The sequence below is a fragment of the Corvus hawaiiensis genome, chromosome Z, assembly GCF_020740725.1.
Source record: "Corvus hawaiiensis isolate bCorHaw1 chromosome Z, bCorHaw1.pri.cur, whole genome shotgun sequence".
Classification (NCBI taxonomy): Eukaryota; Metazoa; Chordata; class Aves; order Passeriformes; family Corvidae; genus Corvus; species Corvus hawaiiensis.
This window is the reverse complement of record NC_063255.1, coordinates 29,499,988-29,519,318: the sequence shown is the minus strand read 5'-3', so window position 1 is coordinate 29,519,318 and position 19,331 is coordinate 29,499,988. Positions and strand designations below refer to the sequence as shown.

Sequence of the window (19,331 nt, the reverse complement as noted above, 5' to 3'; positions counted from 1 at the left end):
TGAAAATTCTTCCCTTTCCTGGAGCTCATGTGCCTTCTCTCAGGCATTACCACTGAGATGCCTGGATGCCAACACACAGCTTTTCACTTGCCCTTATTTGTATAAATCTGACAAAACTAACCCAGAAAACAGGCTAGAGAGCCCTCATGGGCTAGCTTGCAAGAAGCAGGCTAAGAATGTCTCTTAGACCCCTCTCTGCAGTAGAGGTCACATGGCTTTATGGGACTCCATCTGTACATCTCAAATCCTTCTCCTCCCATGCCTTAGTGCAGCAAGGACCAGAAGAGAGCTCATGGCTCCCCTCTGCCTTTGAGGTAGAATCTCCAGCTGCTGAGGAGCTCTCAGGAGAATTGTACCTTGTAGCCAGGTCTACCATGTAGCAGACTAGCTAGGTTTCAGTGTTTATCTCTGCAGAATTAAGCACCTCCAACATAACACGTGAAGTGTATTTGTGCAGTACTTAAAAAATTATAATGGAAGCACTAAAGGTTATTTATCATAGATGTTTCAGAAGTTTACATATAAAACATAGTTGTTGCCATCCTGTACTGATAAGTGATACAGAAACAGCATTACAAATTGATTACAGTGTTACAGACCTGCTGATAAGACTGAATTACAATATTGAGTTCTTTTTAGCCTAACACAGGAGGATCCCATCAGTGCTCTAGACCAGACCTGCAAGTAGAGCTTGCATGTTTCTTCACAAATACTCCAGTTCTCAAAACCACACAGGTTAATCAGACTTGTGCTGAAGGTGTCTACTGATGGGACTTCTCCAATTTCTTCTCAAGGACTGGTTGTTAAGAGATTTACTATTAAATACTATCTTAGAAAGATTCCCAAAGGAAATATTCCTAAGATTCAGGGTTTTGCCTCATTAATGAAATTGTCCTGAGGACAGTTGATTTCATGGTAGCAATACTGGAAGAAAGAAGAAATGTTTGTCATCGGTTTAATGGAACCAATGCCCATGTATTTAAGTTGCTAGTCAAGCCAACAATGAGGCCTTGCTGAATTAATAGCACCATGGGAGAAAGTTACAATCTATATGAAAATAACATATCACTGTTATTAAGCAACTGCAGAAACCTAAAAAACTGTTTTCTTGCTTTTAAAATCATTTGCCAGTAAAAAAACTCCAAACCCAGTGACTTTGATGTCCTAATGACTTACTGTTTAGTTCCCAGAATGACAGTAAAGTTCAAAGACATTTTTCTGTCAAGACACATCTTCCACACTATTAATAAATCCTTTCTGTACATTCTACAGCATCAGGCACACAAAACAGCACGTGGGGCAGTATTTTAAGCTCATCTGCTGTAGGTCCCTTCAAAGACAATTTCTCCACTGACAGGTGCTGGAAATTGCATAAACATCTTGCAGCTTTTAAAAAACTTAACTCATGTTTAAAAAGCACAAATGCTCCCCAGAACTTGAATTATTTAACGTGGATAAAGGATCTTGCAGTCTTCTCATAGCTGTTGCTGACATTTATGCATACATGCATCACTTCCAGTGCCATGATGCTGGTATTGTGACAGTCTCTGTGCTCCCCTCTTTGTGTGCCTGTTTCAACATGCTTCAAGCTGTCAGGTTTTTTTAGTGCAAGCAGAGCTGAGCCCTGCATATTTCATACACTGACAAGTTGAGGGGAAAAAACAGTTCCCAGGGAGACTGAGCACTGGAAAGAAGACTGGGTTTGCTGTTCATCCTACAGGTCACAACTAGTATGGCTGGGCAAACAGTATCTCTGGACCTTTGCTCCAGCTCCTTATACTGCCTTCAGCCAGTTCTACAGGAGAGTTAAGTCAGTAATTTCAGGTAACTTTGCCTTGCTTCTCACTGGTATAAAGCAGAAGATTCAGATAGATGGTGTGCATGTGGAATATATCTTCAGGATCTAATCTGGGCACATACCTACACCAAATTAATAAATCTGCTGTTTGCACACCTTACTACAAGCTGTTGAAGCAGATGCATGATCCTTGGAGAGGTCAGACAGGTTGATCTCCATGCAGGAAGAAAAAAATTGAATTGTTCTTAAGTTGCTTCAGTTTCTTTTGAATTGTGAGCAGCTCTGTCATGTTGCAGATACTCTGCTCCAAAATCCCCACAGTAAAGGCCACACTACAAGACTGTACCCAGGGAGAGTAATCCTGTAGTGCTGGTGATGGATTGGGCACTCTGGTAATTTACAGGCAAGTAATGGATGGTTTTGAGGGCATACTCTATGTTTAAAGGCAGCATATGAACAGGACTTTCCAAGCCAACATATTTTCATAATTTCCAAACCTAACTGATTAGCAAATAGAGATCTGGTTACGGAAGCCCTTCACATGAGCACATGCCAGATTAGCCAGTTAAACAGCTTAATCTTTCCCTGTGTCCAGCATCCTTGGTGAGACATTTTCAATTGGTACCCTTGGCCGTCTCCTTGTACACTCACATTCCTCCTTAAGTGTCTGTCCTGAAGCCCTTGAAGTCACCTTGAGCTCCTTCTCTTGACAAACAGGACAGCAAGCTGTAAGACCTTTGTTGCAACAACTTGGACACGTCAGGACAAGCTGCCGGCAGTGCTGACTGGAACAAAGTTTATACTGGTCCCACAGCACCCCACAGTATCTGCATGCTGGAGGGAGGAGGAAAATAAAAGTTAATACCCATACTGGTCTGGCTGTTCCCTTGCAGAGGGCTTGCCAAGGCAGCAGGGGGTTGCCAGCTCTCCTTTAAGTGGCTATCGTCTTGCAGGTTTTTAATTCCTGTTTAGCTTGATCTTCTAGAAGCTAGTTCATTTTAAAACATCTTTTTTACCTAAGACAGTTTTCTCTCTGGAAAAGAGGAGAGTGCTTACCACTGCTTTCTCTAGTTCTGAACAGACAGATTTAGAGATTCTTGCTGCCAAGAGAAGAAGACATGCAGGTGGCAACTAAGTCAGTACACAGGAATGTCACCTGCTGGTGAAGGGGATGTTATGGAACTTCCTTCCATCTACAAGCAATGGCTTGTGCAGACAGGGTGCCATTTGCAGTCCTGGTAGAGTCCTTCCAAAACACCACAGGTTTTAACTCCTTTAACTGAAAACTACATCCCAGTTTAGCTGTACCACCAAGAAGGTGGATACCACAGCACTTCCCCTTGAAACTTCCATAGGGATGGCTGTAATGTATCCAGAGTGTGTTCTGTTTCCACAACAAGTTGGGCCCCTTCAAGATGTATAGAGTAATTGCAGAGGAGGAATGGGGGTTATACTTGAAAAGTTACCAACTCAGAGTAAAAACAGCACTGTTTCCTTAGAGCTAGAGCTAAATTCCAGCTACTTCTTGTGCCTGGCAACTGGTAGCAAAATAAGAGATTACTTAATTTCCAGCAACTGAAGAGCAATTGCAGCCAGAAGATCAGGCAATGTTCTTAACAACTTCAACTAGAGGCCACTGAAATTCTACTGGATATAGAATTTCTTAAGCATGAAAATAACAAAGTGCCATAGAGTATAGTGCCACTACTCTCCCAATACCTGGCAGTCTTTGTTGATATTCTATGAGACTACTGAAGCAGAGGACTGCTGGCAGCAGGAGAACTATTTAAAACTTTGGTCACTTGGCAAACCACAGTCTGATCAGCACTGTGGGCAACAAGCAGGTAGCAACAGCTGTAGTGCTGGACATACGCCTCCATTGGTGCAGATGGCTCCTAAGAGAGCTATTCTGCAGGGAATACTTCCTTCTACTGCCCCAGTTTTAGTGAACTCTTGCTAGTGACCCCCTTTCCTCTCATTTCTGTTTTACGTGTTAAAGCCATAGAGTTGATAGTCATCATGAGAAGTGACAGCGCTACGAGATCAAACCAAGTATGAGGAAGAACTACACAGGCCAGTTTGGCTGTCCCTATCCTGCACACCTCTGGAAATGATTGCAATAGCTTCCCACCCTTCTGCACGTACATTATCTAGTCCTACCTGAGATGATATCTTCATTGGAACAAATGGCGTAACGATCATCAAATACAAACAGCTTCCCCCTGTAGAATCCATCTGGAAACTCTTCTAGGTACTTGTGAATTCCACCTTTTAGCTGGTAAACCTCTCTGCACACTGCCTGTTTAAAGCATATTAGCAGAAAAGCTGAAGGAGACCCCAGCAGTGGCGGTGTGCCAGAGTTCCCAAAGCAAATGTTGTAAATGCCAGGGGTCAGTGAAAAGCAGCAGCCTCTCAGTGACCATCAGATGACACCATGTGCAGCCATAGCTCTGGGCAGTGCCACCAGGGAGTACTGGGCAGCTTCATAATGCTGGCTTGTTGGCATGAACCCAACTCTTCATTTAATGTTATACTCAAAAGAAGCTGGTAACCTCCTCACCTGAGGAAGGTTTGCTGCATCACAGATCTAATGCTTTTGAACCCCCATGAGCTGCTGCTTATTATTCTGTTTTTATTTAGTTAGCTGTTAGCAAAAGCAGAATTTCACACGGTTCACATTGATGCAGTGGGAAAAAGAAACCCAAGGTTTAAATCTCTGGAGAACCTTTCTGTTCTGTTCCCTTGATCCTTAAGAGAAGGATCTAGGAGAGGAGTGGGATGGAAAGCACAATTAGAACAATGCACCGTGCTGGATTTAGTTCCACAACACTGGGGAAAGCACTGACTGGCTGATTTTCACCACGCTGAGATGCTCAAGCTGTGCAGTAATGACCACAGAGCATAACCCAGACAGTCTGTGGAAACACTGTGGAGTGTTTTCAAGCCCTCCTATAACAGTCCTACAAATACCTCTTCTCAGGAAATGGGTTATGTAATTATTTTCACTGCTGTGACACTAGTCCACGCAGGTCAGACTGAGCCACATTGAACTATCCAGGTCCTTGACAGACAGCATGAGACAAGCACGTGTCAGAAGCATTTATCTCCCCACCTGCACATTCGGTAGTTTGTGCACAGTAAGAATTCACCAGCAAGACAAAAGACAGGTGCCCTTAAAGCAGCCTCAACCCCCCAGCACTTGTGCCCTCAGAATGACATCTTACCTTGCTCCTGAGGTAAGCAGAGCCTCTTTCGCAACGAATCCCTCCGGTGCAGTACATCAGGACACGCTTATCTTTAAAAAGCTCCAGGTTTTCATCTACATAGCTGGGAAAATAGCTGAACTTCCTGATATCTGGAGCCAGACAGCCCTGGAAGTGTCCCTGCAATTACAAGAGATGACCATGCAACTGGTTACAAGCACTGTTACTGGTAAGGTCTGTGCCTCTAACTAGAGAAAGTAACAAAACTTTGGGCCGGAATACTCAGCTCACTGCAGCTGTTTTAGGCAACTCCTCAGCCACATTTATTCATCAAAACATGTTAAAATCTGTAGGAGGATTCTGGACACAGCAAGTCTCCTTGTTGAAACAAAGAAGAAAGAGCTAAGCAGAACTGTCAGAGAGAGGACAAACCACAACAGTGCATGAGAGGTGGTGGTTGTGACAGCAGGATGCCCCTGTTCTTTCTGACAGATGGGACAAGACAAAAAAATGCTGAAAAACATCCCTGCAAATTATGCTACTTCAAACATTCATGCTTATATTGTATGGACCGCTTCATTTTCTTCCTGCCCCACACTGTATAAGCACTTGGTCAGGCAGGCTCCATGCTCAGTTGCTGGGCAGGTCCTCTACTGCTTGTGTCTAATATTCATTACTAAACTGCACTCTGTACACATACGGTCAATCTGGAGTATGTAATCTCTTCTAACAGTAAGGTTACACCCTCACAATCGTAAATACTTCACCCCAGCACCTGTAATACACTGCAAGAAGCAGGCAAGCAGCACTTACTATTTTACTTTCATAGAAGTTCCTACAGTCCAGCAAGATGGTATCGCTTTGTCCTTGACTGGCCTGAGACAAATACTGTTCTACTTCTCTATGAAATTCCTGAGGGGATAAATGGATTCCTTTAACAAAATAAAACAAAACAAAAAGAAAAAAAAAGAGGGAGGGGAGAAGAGAAGTGAGAAGCAGAACTATGAAACAATGTCACGTATGAGATCACTGATCCAGATTCTCCTCAGATTTCCAAACAAAAATTTTTTGTGATTGTTCACAGACTTTTCATCCCAACTCAATCAGCCAAGTTTATCCATGTTTGGCTTCCTATACGCAAATGACAGAAAACACAACACTGTTCCACATGACAGAAGAAGCAGCAGACAGGTACCTATCTCTATGACCTTTTGTTGCATCCCCCTGGCTACTCTTACAGTTGTAGAAGAGGGAGTGACATGTTCCCTTTGCTCATCTGTCATTACATTTGGAGGTGCAGAAATACAATTTTTAAAATTAAACTCTTCTTGATAACAATGGAAAATTTCCATATACATGTATTATTTTCAGTACAACTTCAATTTACAAAAAGTTTCTCAGCTTTCAGGGCTTAGGACTTCTAATCTATTGAAAAACTAAAAAGCTCCACCAGCAAAATCCTTTACCTTTTAAAAAATACCCCTACAAGCAAACTGCCAGAGTAATAGGAACCATCTCCATAAAATGCTGCAAAATAAGAGGAAAAAGGGAAAAAAAGGAAAGAAATACCCAAACATACATCCCACAAACTACCACAAAATGGGAGCAAAAAAATAACTGTCTTCCAAATCCACAAAAAGATGCTGTAGAAGTTTGGCACCAACAAAACCTCCTGGTGGAAAAAAAAGCCCAAAGCTGCTCTGTTATTTGCTGTTTGCTGTGCTCCTGCTTACCACCTATGTAAGCATCCTTACAGCAAATCCATAGCCAGGAACACCTAATCAGGCATAATCCATACTAAGCAGCTACAGGTAGCACAAAACAAACGCAGTCGCAGTTCATGCAGAACTTGGATCTGCTTAGCGCAGAAGGCAGGAGCATGGCTGTTAGCTCCAAAACAAGTAAAGCCAAGTCAGCAGTCCCTACAAGGTAACTGCTTCATGTCATCTGAACTCTTCCCACAAAATGGGAAGTTAATTCTGGAGTTTTCTGAGGCAGCCACACACTTAGCTAGCCAAAACCTGGGCCAGCAAATTCTCTGCAGCAGTAGCTTTTGACTACTAGATTTCTGTATCTATTTCTCCTGAGTCCTGGCCATTGTGCAAAGGGAAATCCTTTTGATGAAGGTATTTTACTCTTCACTCACCTCTCACTTGGGTGAGAGGCTTTATTTTTCATTACATACACTTACCAGTTTCCTTATAAGACACTATCTTTGGATCAACACCCATAGGTACAATTTCTTTGAATACACCAACGCGAAGGTCTGGGAAACAGTGAGCTCCTCCTGCACTGCTCTAGGAAATCAAACACAAAAACAATTCACTAAAATTTGCCTGGTGTCAAAATTATCCACTCACTTTAATTCTACAGCTCATTAGAATATGAAAACATCTTGGTGGCTGAGGGAAAGAAATGTCTCTCCTGCTGAAATCCACACTCTAAATCCTGAAATTTAGGCAGTGGACCCTTAACACGACCTGGAGAACAGGTGTCTTAAGCCCGATGACTACTCTGCAGGTGAGACAGACAGCATTTGGTTGGAAGTGCAGGGATGTAGAACAAATCTTAGCCGGAAATATGTTACTAGTAGTTATCGTGAGAAAGTTGAGGCCCCTACAAAAGCATGCTGATCCTTACAGGAATATTAAATAACCTCCTCCAGTAGTGGATCATGCTGCCACATCTAGGCCCTGCAGTTCTCTTCATCCCTCTGGCACCCGACACAAGCACAGCTGTGCCTCCAGTGGTGACATGTGTGATGAGAACTGCAGTGTTCCTGGGTGTGAAGGAGACGTACGGGAGGTCAGCCAGGCACAAGATTTGTTAATAGTGGAGGCTGGCACCTCCTCCCCCCACCCCCCAACCTCAAGTGTGGGATTTCCTCTTCAGAAGTCCTGGTAAGCCCTGTTTTGGTAGGAACCCCCACTGCAGGCTACAAGGAGTGAGAATTTCTGCAGGGCTGAGCCTCAAACACAGCTTAGGCACCATCAAGAATAAGAACACTCAACGATAAGTGCAGTGCTGTGCAGCACTGTCCAGCTGTTATGGAAATCAGTCTGCCATAACTGTAGTAGCCACTGGATATGTTCATAGCCCCAGGCATGGTCCTCACTCCCCTATCCCATGTCTTCATGGCACAGCAACCTGAACGCCTCACTCACTCAGGTATACAGCATTCAGGAGGAACTGTGAGACAGCAAACACCATAGTCCACTAATGTATGAACACTGATGCCCAGAGAGACCATGCAAGATTGAAGGTTTTGCCAAGGTATCAGGGTAATATTCCATCCCTGTTCTGTTTTTCCATCTACATATGACTGTTACTAACACAATTCCTCTTGAAATTCAGCCAAGCGTAACAGACGCTTATAAAACTAGGACTGAATCATCACTGCAGCTCAACACAGAATTTGAGTTTCACAAGTTTCACTAACTTCTTTGATCTGGTTCCCTATGAAAAAATAATAGCACTCCCTGCAAATAAAACTGTGCGGAGAAGAGCTGCTGCCTAAGCAGCAGCTTTCCTTCCTTGCAGCGAAACCAGAACCTGCAGTGGTGGGCAGCCAAAGCCTACCAGAATGCTACGCAGTGCACCAGCCACTGCTGCCCTCACCATGTGAGGACAGCAATCAGTATGTATGCTCCAGCCAGGCACTAACTGGAGTAGGAAGAAACCTCTTGACAGTCCCTGTGTGTTTTCTCTGGAAGGTACCCAATCCATGGAACTGACGGTGCACCTATATGGACACCAAACCATATAGAACCTAAACCAGTAGGCTTCCAGTCAAAGATCTCAAATCAGGGTGAAGAGGACAGTGTGGAAAAACTTTGCTGGGTTAAGCACATGTTGTGATATCTGCTCAGTCTGGAATAAATGCTTGTTGCAGAATGGTGGAGCTTAAGTACACTCCCTTGCTCACCTGTACTGGGGGACTTTGCAGCTGCACCCATAGCTGCCAAAGCTTGTAAGAGCTGCTATCACTGCTCATGGAAACTGCTAATTCTGGTAAAACCCAGCAAAGATACCTAAACAAGGTATGGTTAAGATCCATTTACTTAGGTAAGTGCTGAGAGAGCAGAACTGCTAAGGCAGAAGTAATACTGTCAAGAAGGAATGTACTTACTTCTTGAAAATTAAATTACCTGCATTAACAATGTCTAAGTAAAAATTATTTTTTCATACCTTGAAATCCTCTTGACACAAAATGTTTTTGAACAGAGGCTGGGAAAGCATAACTTTAATGTAGAGACTGGTAGCTACTTTGCTTCCACCAACTGTCCCATTAATCCCTTCTGAAGCAACTCGTACCTAGAAGGCAAGAGGAGAAGCTGGGGCTGAACCTTAGTTACAGCAAAACAGATCACAGTGAAATTGGCAAAATATGACTGGGTGACAAAAGGCAGGCACAGGAGTATGTTCAGAAAAGAGACTACTTAATAAGGAAGGAAAATATGGTTATACTGAAGTTGAACATAAAGACAGTAAACAGAAAAAAAAACCCCAACAACCCCGTAATGACTTCTGAGCCATTTCAAAGGATCACATCAGGACAGTCAGAAGAGTCCACGCAATAAACAGAAAAATGCTGTATAAATAGAGAAATTGCTGTCTGCAAATCCTGCAGTCAGCATTAGAATTCCCACTGGAAGTTGCCTCAGAAAGAACAATAGGCTTGTGCCCCATGACTCACACAGCTAAAAAAGAGAATGTGAATATGCATAACATCATATCTAATATTAAATTTAAGATGAGTCATTTTATCTCCAGCACTGACAAATGAACAAAAGCTCTGAAGGAGGAGGGCAGGGGGAGAAGGGAGAAAGATTGAATATAAGAAGCAAGGAAAAAACAAACTGGTTGGGAAGGTAAATGCTGTACCTGTCTTGGAAATGACATGAAAAAAAAAGGAAAGAAAAGAAACTCGAAAAAAATACTAACCACCAGGCAAGATAGCTGAGCAGAAAAAGCAGTGAATCCATCCATTTCACACCCAGACCTGTGCTGATGTACCACTAGCAAGAGTAGCAAGAAGCTACTCAGGAAGACAAGTCACAGATAAAAGGAGCCTCCAACTCCAAGTTGCCCTCCTTCTCCCCACAGACAGTGTAGGAACATCAACTTTGCAAGGCTAAAATTCACCTTCTCCCACAGCCTCCAGAGGCCACCTACACAAGCAACTCACATCCTTGGTCTAGCCTGCCAGGAATGAACAGACTGTGCAGAAATGAGAACTGCTATGCTGTGGCGTGGTCTAAGGTGTTGGTTGCTCTCACCTAATTCCCGACAGTATGGATTACAGCATGGTGTAGCCATTGTGACTGGGAGACCACTGTGCACTGAGGAGGGAGGATACAGGTAACCAGTGAGTGGAGCAGGCACAGACCCATGCAATTCCTCCAGCTTGGCCCTCAGGCTGTGTTGTGCTGCTCATGCCCTTTAGCCACAGGATACACCCAGCCTGCTACTGCTAACTGAGACACCTGCATACAGCTCCCTGCTGACACCAGTGATTAAGTCAATTTTGTCTCCTTGCCTTTATCTAAAAGCGCATCACGAATTTCTCATGTGAATATCCTTTCTGTTTGACAGCAGGAGTGATAAAAAGACTCATTTTCCTGTTTCCATGTGTAACAGTGATGGAAATGGGGTAACCCTTGCAAGGACAGGGTCTGCACAGTGTCTTGTCTGTGAGGCTCACTCGATGCCACACAACTGAGGGTTCCCTGCACCAAAAGGGATTTAAGATGATGTGTAGTTTTTTTTCTTTGTTGTGTTAGGTCTTAAATACAATTCTAAAAGATACTTTATGGAGTCTGAATGCCTCTCTTAACGGAATCATAACAGACTAGCACCTTCTGGTGCAAAACACACCTCGTTCTCCACATACCCCATCATGCTGCACTAAATAAAGATGTGGGGATTTTTCCTTAAGAATAAAACCATTGCTTAAAACCTTACCTTGCCAGTGAGATGTAGATGCTGACACAAAGCCTTTTGCCAAGCACAGAGCTTCTCTGGATCTTTCACCTCACAGTAACAGTAATAGAGAAGTACTTCTCCCACCTGGCTGCCCATAGCATGGCAAAGATAAGCAAACAGAAAACAGATGTTAAGAAAGAACAAAATTATACTATTAGCAGTAACCATTCAAAAAACAGACAATTTTCTTCTGGCAGACATGTGGAGGAAAAAACCCACAAACAAACAAACTTTAGACAGATTAGCACTGCTGGGTTTGATTTCTTTCAAACAGAAGGAATATTAACTAAAGAAAACTCCCACACTTCCAGTTCTCAGGACTGGTTACAAAATGAACTCTTCTGTGCTGCATGGGACATCACTGCCAGTAGCCTACCATGTGCTTTCCTCACACACAGGACACAAGAATTGCTGAATTTTGTGCACACAAGCATCCCATTAAATGCTCACTTTTCCACAGTGGCATTTGAAACCTCAAGCACTTACGCTATCTAAATTTAAAAAGTCAAAACTTTTTGTGAGATAGCGTGTTCCTGCATTCTGTGCATCACAGGCCGAACTCTCTCCTAGTCAGAAACATTTTTGTGTAACTACTTCATAACTAAACGAGCCCTTAAGGAACCAGAACGAGCAGCAGAAAAGAACCTGTGCAGAGCACAACCTGCTGTTCTCTTTTCTGTTATGGTCCTTCCTTACAGATCCAAGCTGTCAAGCAACACACCCATACAGGCCTGCTTTAACAGCATGGGATGATGTAACTCGGACAGTTCAATCCACCATTAAAAACTGCAGTGCATCTAAGTCTTTATATAAAAGATACCCAAAGAATCAGAAGAGCTAGAGGAATATTGGAGAAGACTCTTCTGTACCTTAAAAGTGTCGCTTGACTGAATCTCATAAGAAATACTACTGGCAGATGATCATGTAAAACGTGAGCAGCCAAATACCCCAGTCCTGGACCTTCAGAGCGGCGAGGGGCTTCCTTACCTTGTCAGATCATCATGGCTAACGTGGCTTGTGTCCGGGAGCGCCCAGGAGATCTCCGGGTTGGTGCAGGAGTGCCCGCTCGGCCGGGCCGCGCTGCCCGCGGGGCTGCCTCCGGCCTCCGCCGGCGCCGCACCGAGCCCTGCCTGCCGCCCGACGTCTCCGGAGTGGTGCAGAGCCACGTGCCTGTGGATGCCGGGCAGCTCCTCGAACGCCTGCCGGCAGCACCGCCACCGCACGCCCTCTCCGCCGCCGGGACACCGCGACGCGGCCGGCACCTCCTTGGCTTTGACGAACAGGGAAAAGGCCTGGAACGCACCGCAAGCGTCCAGGTTACCGAGGTTACCGCGCTCCCCGGCCCAGGCCCGGCCCCGACCCACCTTCCTGCGGGCGGCCGCGCGCTGCTTCCTGCCCGCCGCGGCCCCCTCGGCGCTGCCCCGCGGCGAGCCCGGCCCGGGCGGCGCCGCCTCGCCCGGCACCATCTCCGCCTCTCCGCCGGCAAGCGCCCGCTCTCCTCCTCCTCCACTTCCTCCTCCTCCCTGCCCCGGAAGCGCTCGTGTTCCGCAGGGAAGCGGGCGGGAGACACCGGGCCCGCCCCGGAAACAGCGCGGCCGCGGGCGGGGAAGGAGTGCGCTTGCTCGGCCCGCGCGAGGTGTCTCGGCCCGGCGCTTCCCGGAGCTCCCCATCGCTCCTCACCGTTCCTCACCTCTTCTTCCGACCGCTCCTCCGCGCCGCTCCCCGCCATGTCGCGGCGGCGGCACAGCGACGACAGCGATGGTGAGCCCCGCGTCCCCCCCGAAGTGGCCCGGCAGGGAGGGTGGATTGGGCGGGATGGAGGAGCGGCAGGGTTTCTCCGGCGTCGGTAACGCTGTGTTCGGTGTGTTGTTGGAGCAGGGCAGCCCCACAAGAGGCGGAGGACGTCCGAGCCGTCGGAGATCGAGGAGAGGCTCGAGTCGCTCATCTGCAGGGTGGGAGAGAAGGTAGGCGGGCCGGCGGCTCGGGAGAGTTAAAGCCTTGTTTCCCTCCGCCCCCTCCTCTTCCCGTGTGCAGTGTGGGAGCACTTCGTCTGTAGTAGCGACCCACAGAGAAAATACTTGTTTTATGAAATAGATGGAAAGTTGCCCGTTTTTGCAAAGCCACGTGCTGTGGCGGGCAAGTGCTTAAATCGTAGCGTGGCGTTTCCCCGTCAGCGATAAACGGCCGGAGAATAGTTACCATTGTATCTAAAGATGGTGTTGCTGATTGTCGTCTGCGAAGGGTGTGTAGGAATTAACTGGTCTGCCTGTGGCACAGGTTTCCAGTCCCGACAGAACTGGGGGCTAATGGAGGAGGGGGTGGAAGAACAAAAGATTACGGTGTTCCGAAAATCAGGGTGTTTTGCTTCGTGCTGTGCTGTTAATCAATGCTCGGCCGCGTTACTGGGATGCTCCTGAGGTGATATCAGATCTTGCATCCCTGGGGAGCGCTGGAGTTCCTAGCAGGGGGGAGCTTGGCGGTCGGGTGCAGCTGTTCTGAGGAGTAGCTGCTCCTCTCAGGCAAGCGAGAACAGATCTTCGCTGCTGATGGAACTGGATTGTTGCCCTGAAAAAAGAGGGGACATGAAAAAGGATGCTCTGGCCCAACTTCATTGTCTTACATGTGAGAGTCAGGCTAGTTCATTTTGCCTGTTGATGATGAATCGGTTTTTTATATTTTTTTTTAGAGTAATTCATCTTTGGAGAGCAACCTGGAGGGCCTAGCTGGTGTTTTGGAAGCTGATCTGCCAAATTACAAAAGCAAGATACTGAGAATACTGTGTACTGTGTACGTATGGAGGAGGTCTGGGAATATGGGACATGCTTTCTTTGTGCAAAAGTTTAAGTGTTTAAGGTAGTCTGAAGGCCATGAATAGCTTTAGTTCCTGATTGCTGTCTTAGCATGGAGTTTGTCTTACTACAAATGAAAGGAATAGAGGAATAAGCTCATTACGCACTGGGTGTAATTCCAGGAAAATACCTCTTTACATTGCTTTGACTTGAAATATGTACAGAGGCTCAAAGCAGGTAGAAGAAACGTCAGAACTGGTGTGCAGCAGCTGTGGGAGCACAGCAGGGCTGGGCAAAATCCTGTTCCCACATGAAATGCTTAAGACCACCAAAATTATTGGCTGCTAACAATTACCTGCATTATCTGTGATGTTTCCTCACTGCTTTCTCTTCCCTGGCAATGATGTGCTCGTGTCTTTGTAAGCCCATTTGCTAGAGGAGGGCAACTGGGAACATGAAGAGCAGAAACCAGGCTCTCTGGTGGCTGATAGCGCTCCTTCCTCTCCCTCACAAAGTGCTGGAGCAGAGGTGCCATGTGAGGGTCACTGAGTGGTGTTGAGGGAGGGGTTGTGCGGGGTCTATGGCAGGAGGTAAGACAAGTACGAAGGAAACGTGTGGTGGAGACTATATAGCCTATGCTAAGTTTTTGCAGATACTTACAGTCTATTTTGTAGCAATAATAAAAGGCAAATAGTGTGCTTCCTTCCCCCGTAGCAGAAAGACATTTCTGGAAGTACAGTTACATGCATACAAAAATGATAGAGGAAAATTACTTCTATACAGTAGGACCTGGCCCTCCCTATGCTGTATAATAAAATTAGTTCTAAATTGTGAACTTAGAACAACTTCTTGCATTCTTGCAATAAATTCTGTCACTTAAATTATTTGTCCAGCCCTCTGGAATACTCAAAAATTAGATATAAATGAAAAGCAAATACTTTTAGTGTACAGGAAAGAGGCACCTGCCTTTCTAAATGTCTGTGGTTAAAATAAGAAAAATAATGTCTGTAGATATATCCATGGGATAAAACTGTAAGATCATGTTTAGCTGTCTGCTGTTATTTCCTCGTGAGGCGAGTTTAACTTACAACAAGCATATTCTAAGATGCTATGCAGCGGCCAGTTGGCACATGATGGATAAACAACTAACACAGTGTTTCTTTCTCTGTGTCAGAGCACGTCTGCTACCAGAAAAGCTTACTGTTTACACGACATTGGTGGGGTTGCTGAATGCCAGGAACTACAATTTTGGCGGGGAATTTGTAGAAGCCATGATTCGTCAGCTTAAAGAATGTCTGAAAGTAAATATGTATAACGAAGCTGTGCATTTAGTAAGTGGAGTTTTGTTTGTCTATTTGTTTCACATTCTTTTTCTTTCATCCTTCTTTCACCTTTTTGTTGCAGAAGAGCTGGACTTTGCAGTATGTGTTACAGTCTCTTTTGCTGTCAATGTGCAGGCATTTTAAATATTCCAAGAGGAAATGCGTGCTATGTGAGGAGTATTTTCTTCTTCAGGGGCGAGGAATCATATTACATTTGCAAAATTTACTTCCAGCTGTATCTTTTTCACAGTAAAAAATTAAATCTGCATTAAACAGACATGCTTCTCCCTGCCTGTTCTTCAGTCAAATGTAAAAGATAAAAGAAAGCCAGTGCACTTTCATTGTATTCAGAGGTACATGACGATCTTGTGGCTCCCATGGAAAAAAAATTAAAAGAAAATGAACAGTGTAGTTCTTAAAAGCTATTTTTGATGTCTGGTTTCATTCTGCTGTTGAGGGCTGAAGATCAAGCAGTCAGTTTTAGGTTCTGCCTGTCTTTGAAACCATTTGCTTCATTCTTGCTGCTTATAGATTTGTTTGCTGAAAGGTATTAGAACTACAGCACTGTCTGCTTTAGAAGCCCACTGCCAAGTTCCCCACCGTCTTCTGAAACCCGGTGGTGAAAATTAAGGTTCTAGTCAAGAGACTGATGTTCAGTCAACTGTAGGACACTTTTGCTAATAAGATGTAATTGCTAGAATTTCTGTTATTTTAGTAATCTGATACTATATAGAATAGATACAGAAGTACAGGGGTTTTCTTCTGTAGTTTGTGTGTTTCCCACCATTCCTGAATTAGGAATATTATCCTTACAGTGTTACTGCAGTGGGAGGGATTAAGGACATTGTAATGAGCAGTATATTAGGTGGCACGTATGATGCTTGTTTTCTAGCATTGAGAGGCAAGTCGTGTGTAGTATTTAAGCCTTTGTGGTACTGAAAGAGTATTACACTTTTATTGGTGGTTTGTTTTAATCATTTCAGTAATGTTTATTTCTTCTTGTGCAGCCAGTTTAAAAAGTATTCATTTAGAACAATTTTTTTCTCTCCTTTAGGTTCGCTTTCTATCCGATCTCGTGAATTGTCATGTAATAGCTGCACCATCAATGGTAGCTATGTTTGAGAACTTTGTGAGTGTGACACAGGAGGAGGATGTACCCCAAGTAAGCAAAAGATCTGTGGGCTCCCTGGGGCTGTTTTCACAATTTGTCTGTACCTTTCATTCAGTACTTATGCTTAGAACAGGGAGGTTTTAGAGAGAGCAGCCTAAATGGATTGACACATACAGTTTCCTGAGCATTAGTAAAAGGAGTCTGTGGCAATTGAGAAATATGTATACAGTAAGAAAATATGGTCCTTTATAGTGAAGTGGCCGAATTGAATTTATTTTACCTTACTCTGGCAGTTGCGGAGTGCCTAGCTTTTCTGCTATACTGATAACATCCAGAAGAACTTTGAAAGTGATCCCATTTATCCCATTTTTTAAGTCTACCTAACACAGTTCAAATGAAAAATTATACTTTTCAAGCATTAATATTTTTTTTTTTTTTTTGTATCTTGCCTATCCAAGGTGCAACTGCTGGTCTTTACATTCCCCCAAAACACCTTGCTGATGTTTTAAATTAAAATGTGTGTGTGTACCAAATCTGTTGGAGCTTACTTGTATACTCAGGTTTTGGTATATTACCTTTCTATAGGTGCGATGTGACTGGTATATGTTTGCATTTCTGTCATCTTTGCCTTGGGTTGGAAAGGAGTTATATGAGAAAAAGGATGCTGAAATGGATCGTCTCTTGTCTCAGACAGAAAGTTATTTGAAGTAAGTTGTAACTGGTTAGAAACACTCTCTTTGGTATCTGTTTGGTGCAAAATAATAGCTTTGATTATTTCTCACTTTAAAGTATTCTGAAGCCTTAGGTCTGAACCATTTTGTGGGGGGAACAAAGTCCTAAAAATGCAGTAGGTGGAGAGATTCTTGAATTTGAAAAGTTTTATGGTCTTGTCTAGTTTTAGGGTATGTTGAAGGTCTTGTTCTGCTCATGCTGGGGCAGCAGGAGTCGTAGGTGTGCTATTAACACTGGTAGATTTTTACATTAGTACTGTGCAGCATCACTGCTTTCTGTCTAGGTCCTTCAAGTTAATATTGTTATCAAGATAGGATAATAGAGATATTTTAAGTAATCACAAACTTTGTTTTTATATGCTGTAGACTTCATCAGCTGAAGAGAACGAATACTAGTACATGCGCAATAAAAACAAAACTTCTGCCCTAAATTAGTCTATTAAAGGTCAGGTTTTCTCTCCTGTTTAAACAGACGCCGCCAGAAGATCCATGTACCCATGCTGCAAGTGTGGACTGCTGATAAACCACATCCACAAGAAGAGGTGATTGAACTTTACACTGCATTCTTTCAGAAAGTTTGAAAAATAATTTTTACCAAGGTGTTCTTTTATATCGAAATTAAAAGACATCTCTAAAAGTATGAATGCTTTGAATTGTCTGCTGTTTGGCATTGATTCCAACAAGTTCTGTGTGGGGAATTCTTTTCCAAGTATTGGGCTGAAATGAGAGGTTGATTTGAGTAAGAAGGAGGGTGTTCTGTTTTTTGCTGCAGGCCCTTGAGGAAATGTTACAAAGTAAACTGTAGTGTTTGGTTTTGAACTGCAGGTTACAGGGCTTCATGTTAAAAGGACTTTCTGCGTGAAACAGAATATATGTCATTTGTTACTTACCCTTAAATGTTTTCCCTCTGCAAGAAAGAAACCTTTGTAGTGGCTTTGTTTTTTCTCAACTTTAGGAAATGCTAAACAAATACATAGAAACCGTATGCAGAAGTTACCATGCTATTTTTCTTTACAATTAAGCCAGAAATACTGGAGAGGAGAGGTGGCATCTGGCTAACTTAGGGTGGGATTTGCCTTTTTGGATATTCTTGAGGTTTTTTCTTTCCCCTAACTTTCAGGACAAATGTTGGACAGTGGAATCTAAATTGATTTTCTGGGATATTTTGCAACTTTGTCCTTTTAGATTGTGTTCATTGTTCTGATTAAGTCACAGTCTTAAAAATTATCTTGTTAAACATAGTTTGGAGGGATGGCCTTCCTGATTATGATCAGTTTGTCTACATGAGTTTTTTGCCTGCCCAGTGTCTGAATTTTGTTATTTAGTTCAATAAAGGAGAGATTAGGTGACTGTGTTTGAGACCCCCAGAGTATTTGCAGACATGACTGTTCACATCAGGTGCTAGTTGTTACTCGTTTTGTTCACGTTTTGTAGTGTCATAATTTCGGTAAATGCAAAGCCCTTGCATGTAAAGATGTTTCTTGCAAATGTTATAACTTGAAATTTGCATTCAGTAAGGCCACAGGCCTCCAGACTTCTTGCAATACTTAAACAAACCAAGATTATTGCCGATTGCACAGGTGTCAATGCCATCTCTGTGAGAATACCACGAGAGAGTAGTGACTGTTCACTGCTGTGGTTTCACTGGGACTCCTGTTGGTGTTTAAAAAGTTGCCAGCAGTTAAATTTTACTGGCACAAAACTGTGTTGGACTTAGGAGTAGTTCTGGCATTTAGAGTTCTTACATTATTTGTTGGTTTATTGAATCAGCAGTTTAAGAAACTTTGTTTTTTTCTGAATGTAGTATGGAATGTATACATTTCAGCTAGTTCAGGAAACTGCTGTTTTATTTGGAGATTCAGCAGATCTGATGTTTCTCACCTTTTCCTTCAGTATCTAGACTGCCTTTGGTCTCAGATTCAGAAATTGAAAAAAGACCGTTGGCAAGAGCGGCACATCCTGAGGCCCTACTTGGCTTTTGACAGTGTTCTCTGTGAGGCACTGCAACACAATCTGCCACCCTTCACACCCCCACCTCACACTGAAGATTCTGTATACCCAATGCCGAGGGTTATTTTTAGGATGTTTGACTACACGGATGACCCTGAGGTATGTGATTGCTGTGGGGAATGGTGAATGGATTTCACAGTTAGCTTCCTGGAGCAATATTGGTGAAAATGTGATGTCTTCTCTCCCAGGATAGGAAGTGGTTTGAAGGCCAGCAGCAATTTTGCTTTGGTACTTCTGCAGAAATCCACTAAGTGACCAAATTTCTGTAAAAAGCAAGTTTGTGAGGAGCAGAATTTAGGGAGTAAAATGTTGTGATGCTGTCATTTAGAGGACAATGTTGACTGAATTCTCTAATGTCTCTAGTAAAACTGCATTCACAGAG

At 43.8% G+C, this 19,331-nt stretch overlaps 2 protein-coding genes across 2 annotated transcripts in view; one reads left to right on the top strand and one right to left on the bottom strand.

Moving 5' to 3' along the window:
* Nucleotides 1-479: 479 nt before the first annotated feature.
* On the bottom strand, nt 480-12,467 carry TSTD2 (thiosulfate sulfurtransferase like domain containing 2). The gene is made up of 9 exons (XM_048292605.1): nt 12,351-12,467; nt 11,974-12,278; nt 10,966-11,074; nt 9,190-9,315; nt 7,193-7,298; nt 5,815-5,933; nt 5,023-5,181; nt 3,959-4,097; nt 480-2,632 (listed from the first exon to the last, which is right to left on the bottom strand). Exons 1-9 carry the CDS (start codon nt 12,450-12,452, stop codon nt 2,373-2,375), a joined length of 1,425 nt encoding a protein of 474 aa, XP_048148562.1. The 5' UTR covers nt 12,453-12,467; the 3' UTR covers nt 480-2,372.
* A 100-nt stretch (nt 12,468-12,567) lies between these two features.
* NCBP1 (nuclear cap binding protein subunit 1) overlaps nt 12,568-19,331 on the top strand; it is a 32,038-nt gene continuing 25,274 nt past the window's right edge. The window contains exons 1-8 of the mRNA XM_048292604.1: nt 12,568-12,747; nt 12,865-12,950; nt 13,673-13,773; nt 14,950-15,106; nt 16,152-16,259; nt 16,794-16,915; nt 17,412-17,481; nt 18,833-19,048. Coding sequence (XP_048148561.1) covers nt 12,714-12,747; nt 12,865-12,950; nt 13,673-13,773; nt 14,950-15,106; nt 16,152-16,259; nt 16,794-16,915; nt 17,412-17,481; nt 18,833-19,048 — 894 coding nt within the window. The 5' untranslated portion in view covers nt 12,568-12,713. The remainder of the gene's footprint in view (nt 12,748-12,864; nt 12,951-13,672; nt 13,774-14,949; nt 15,107-16,151; nt 16,260-16,793; nt 16,916-17,411; nt 17,482-18,832; nt 19,049-19,331) is intronic.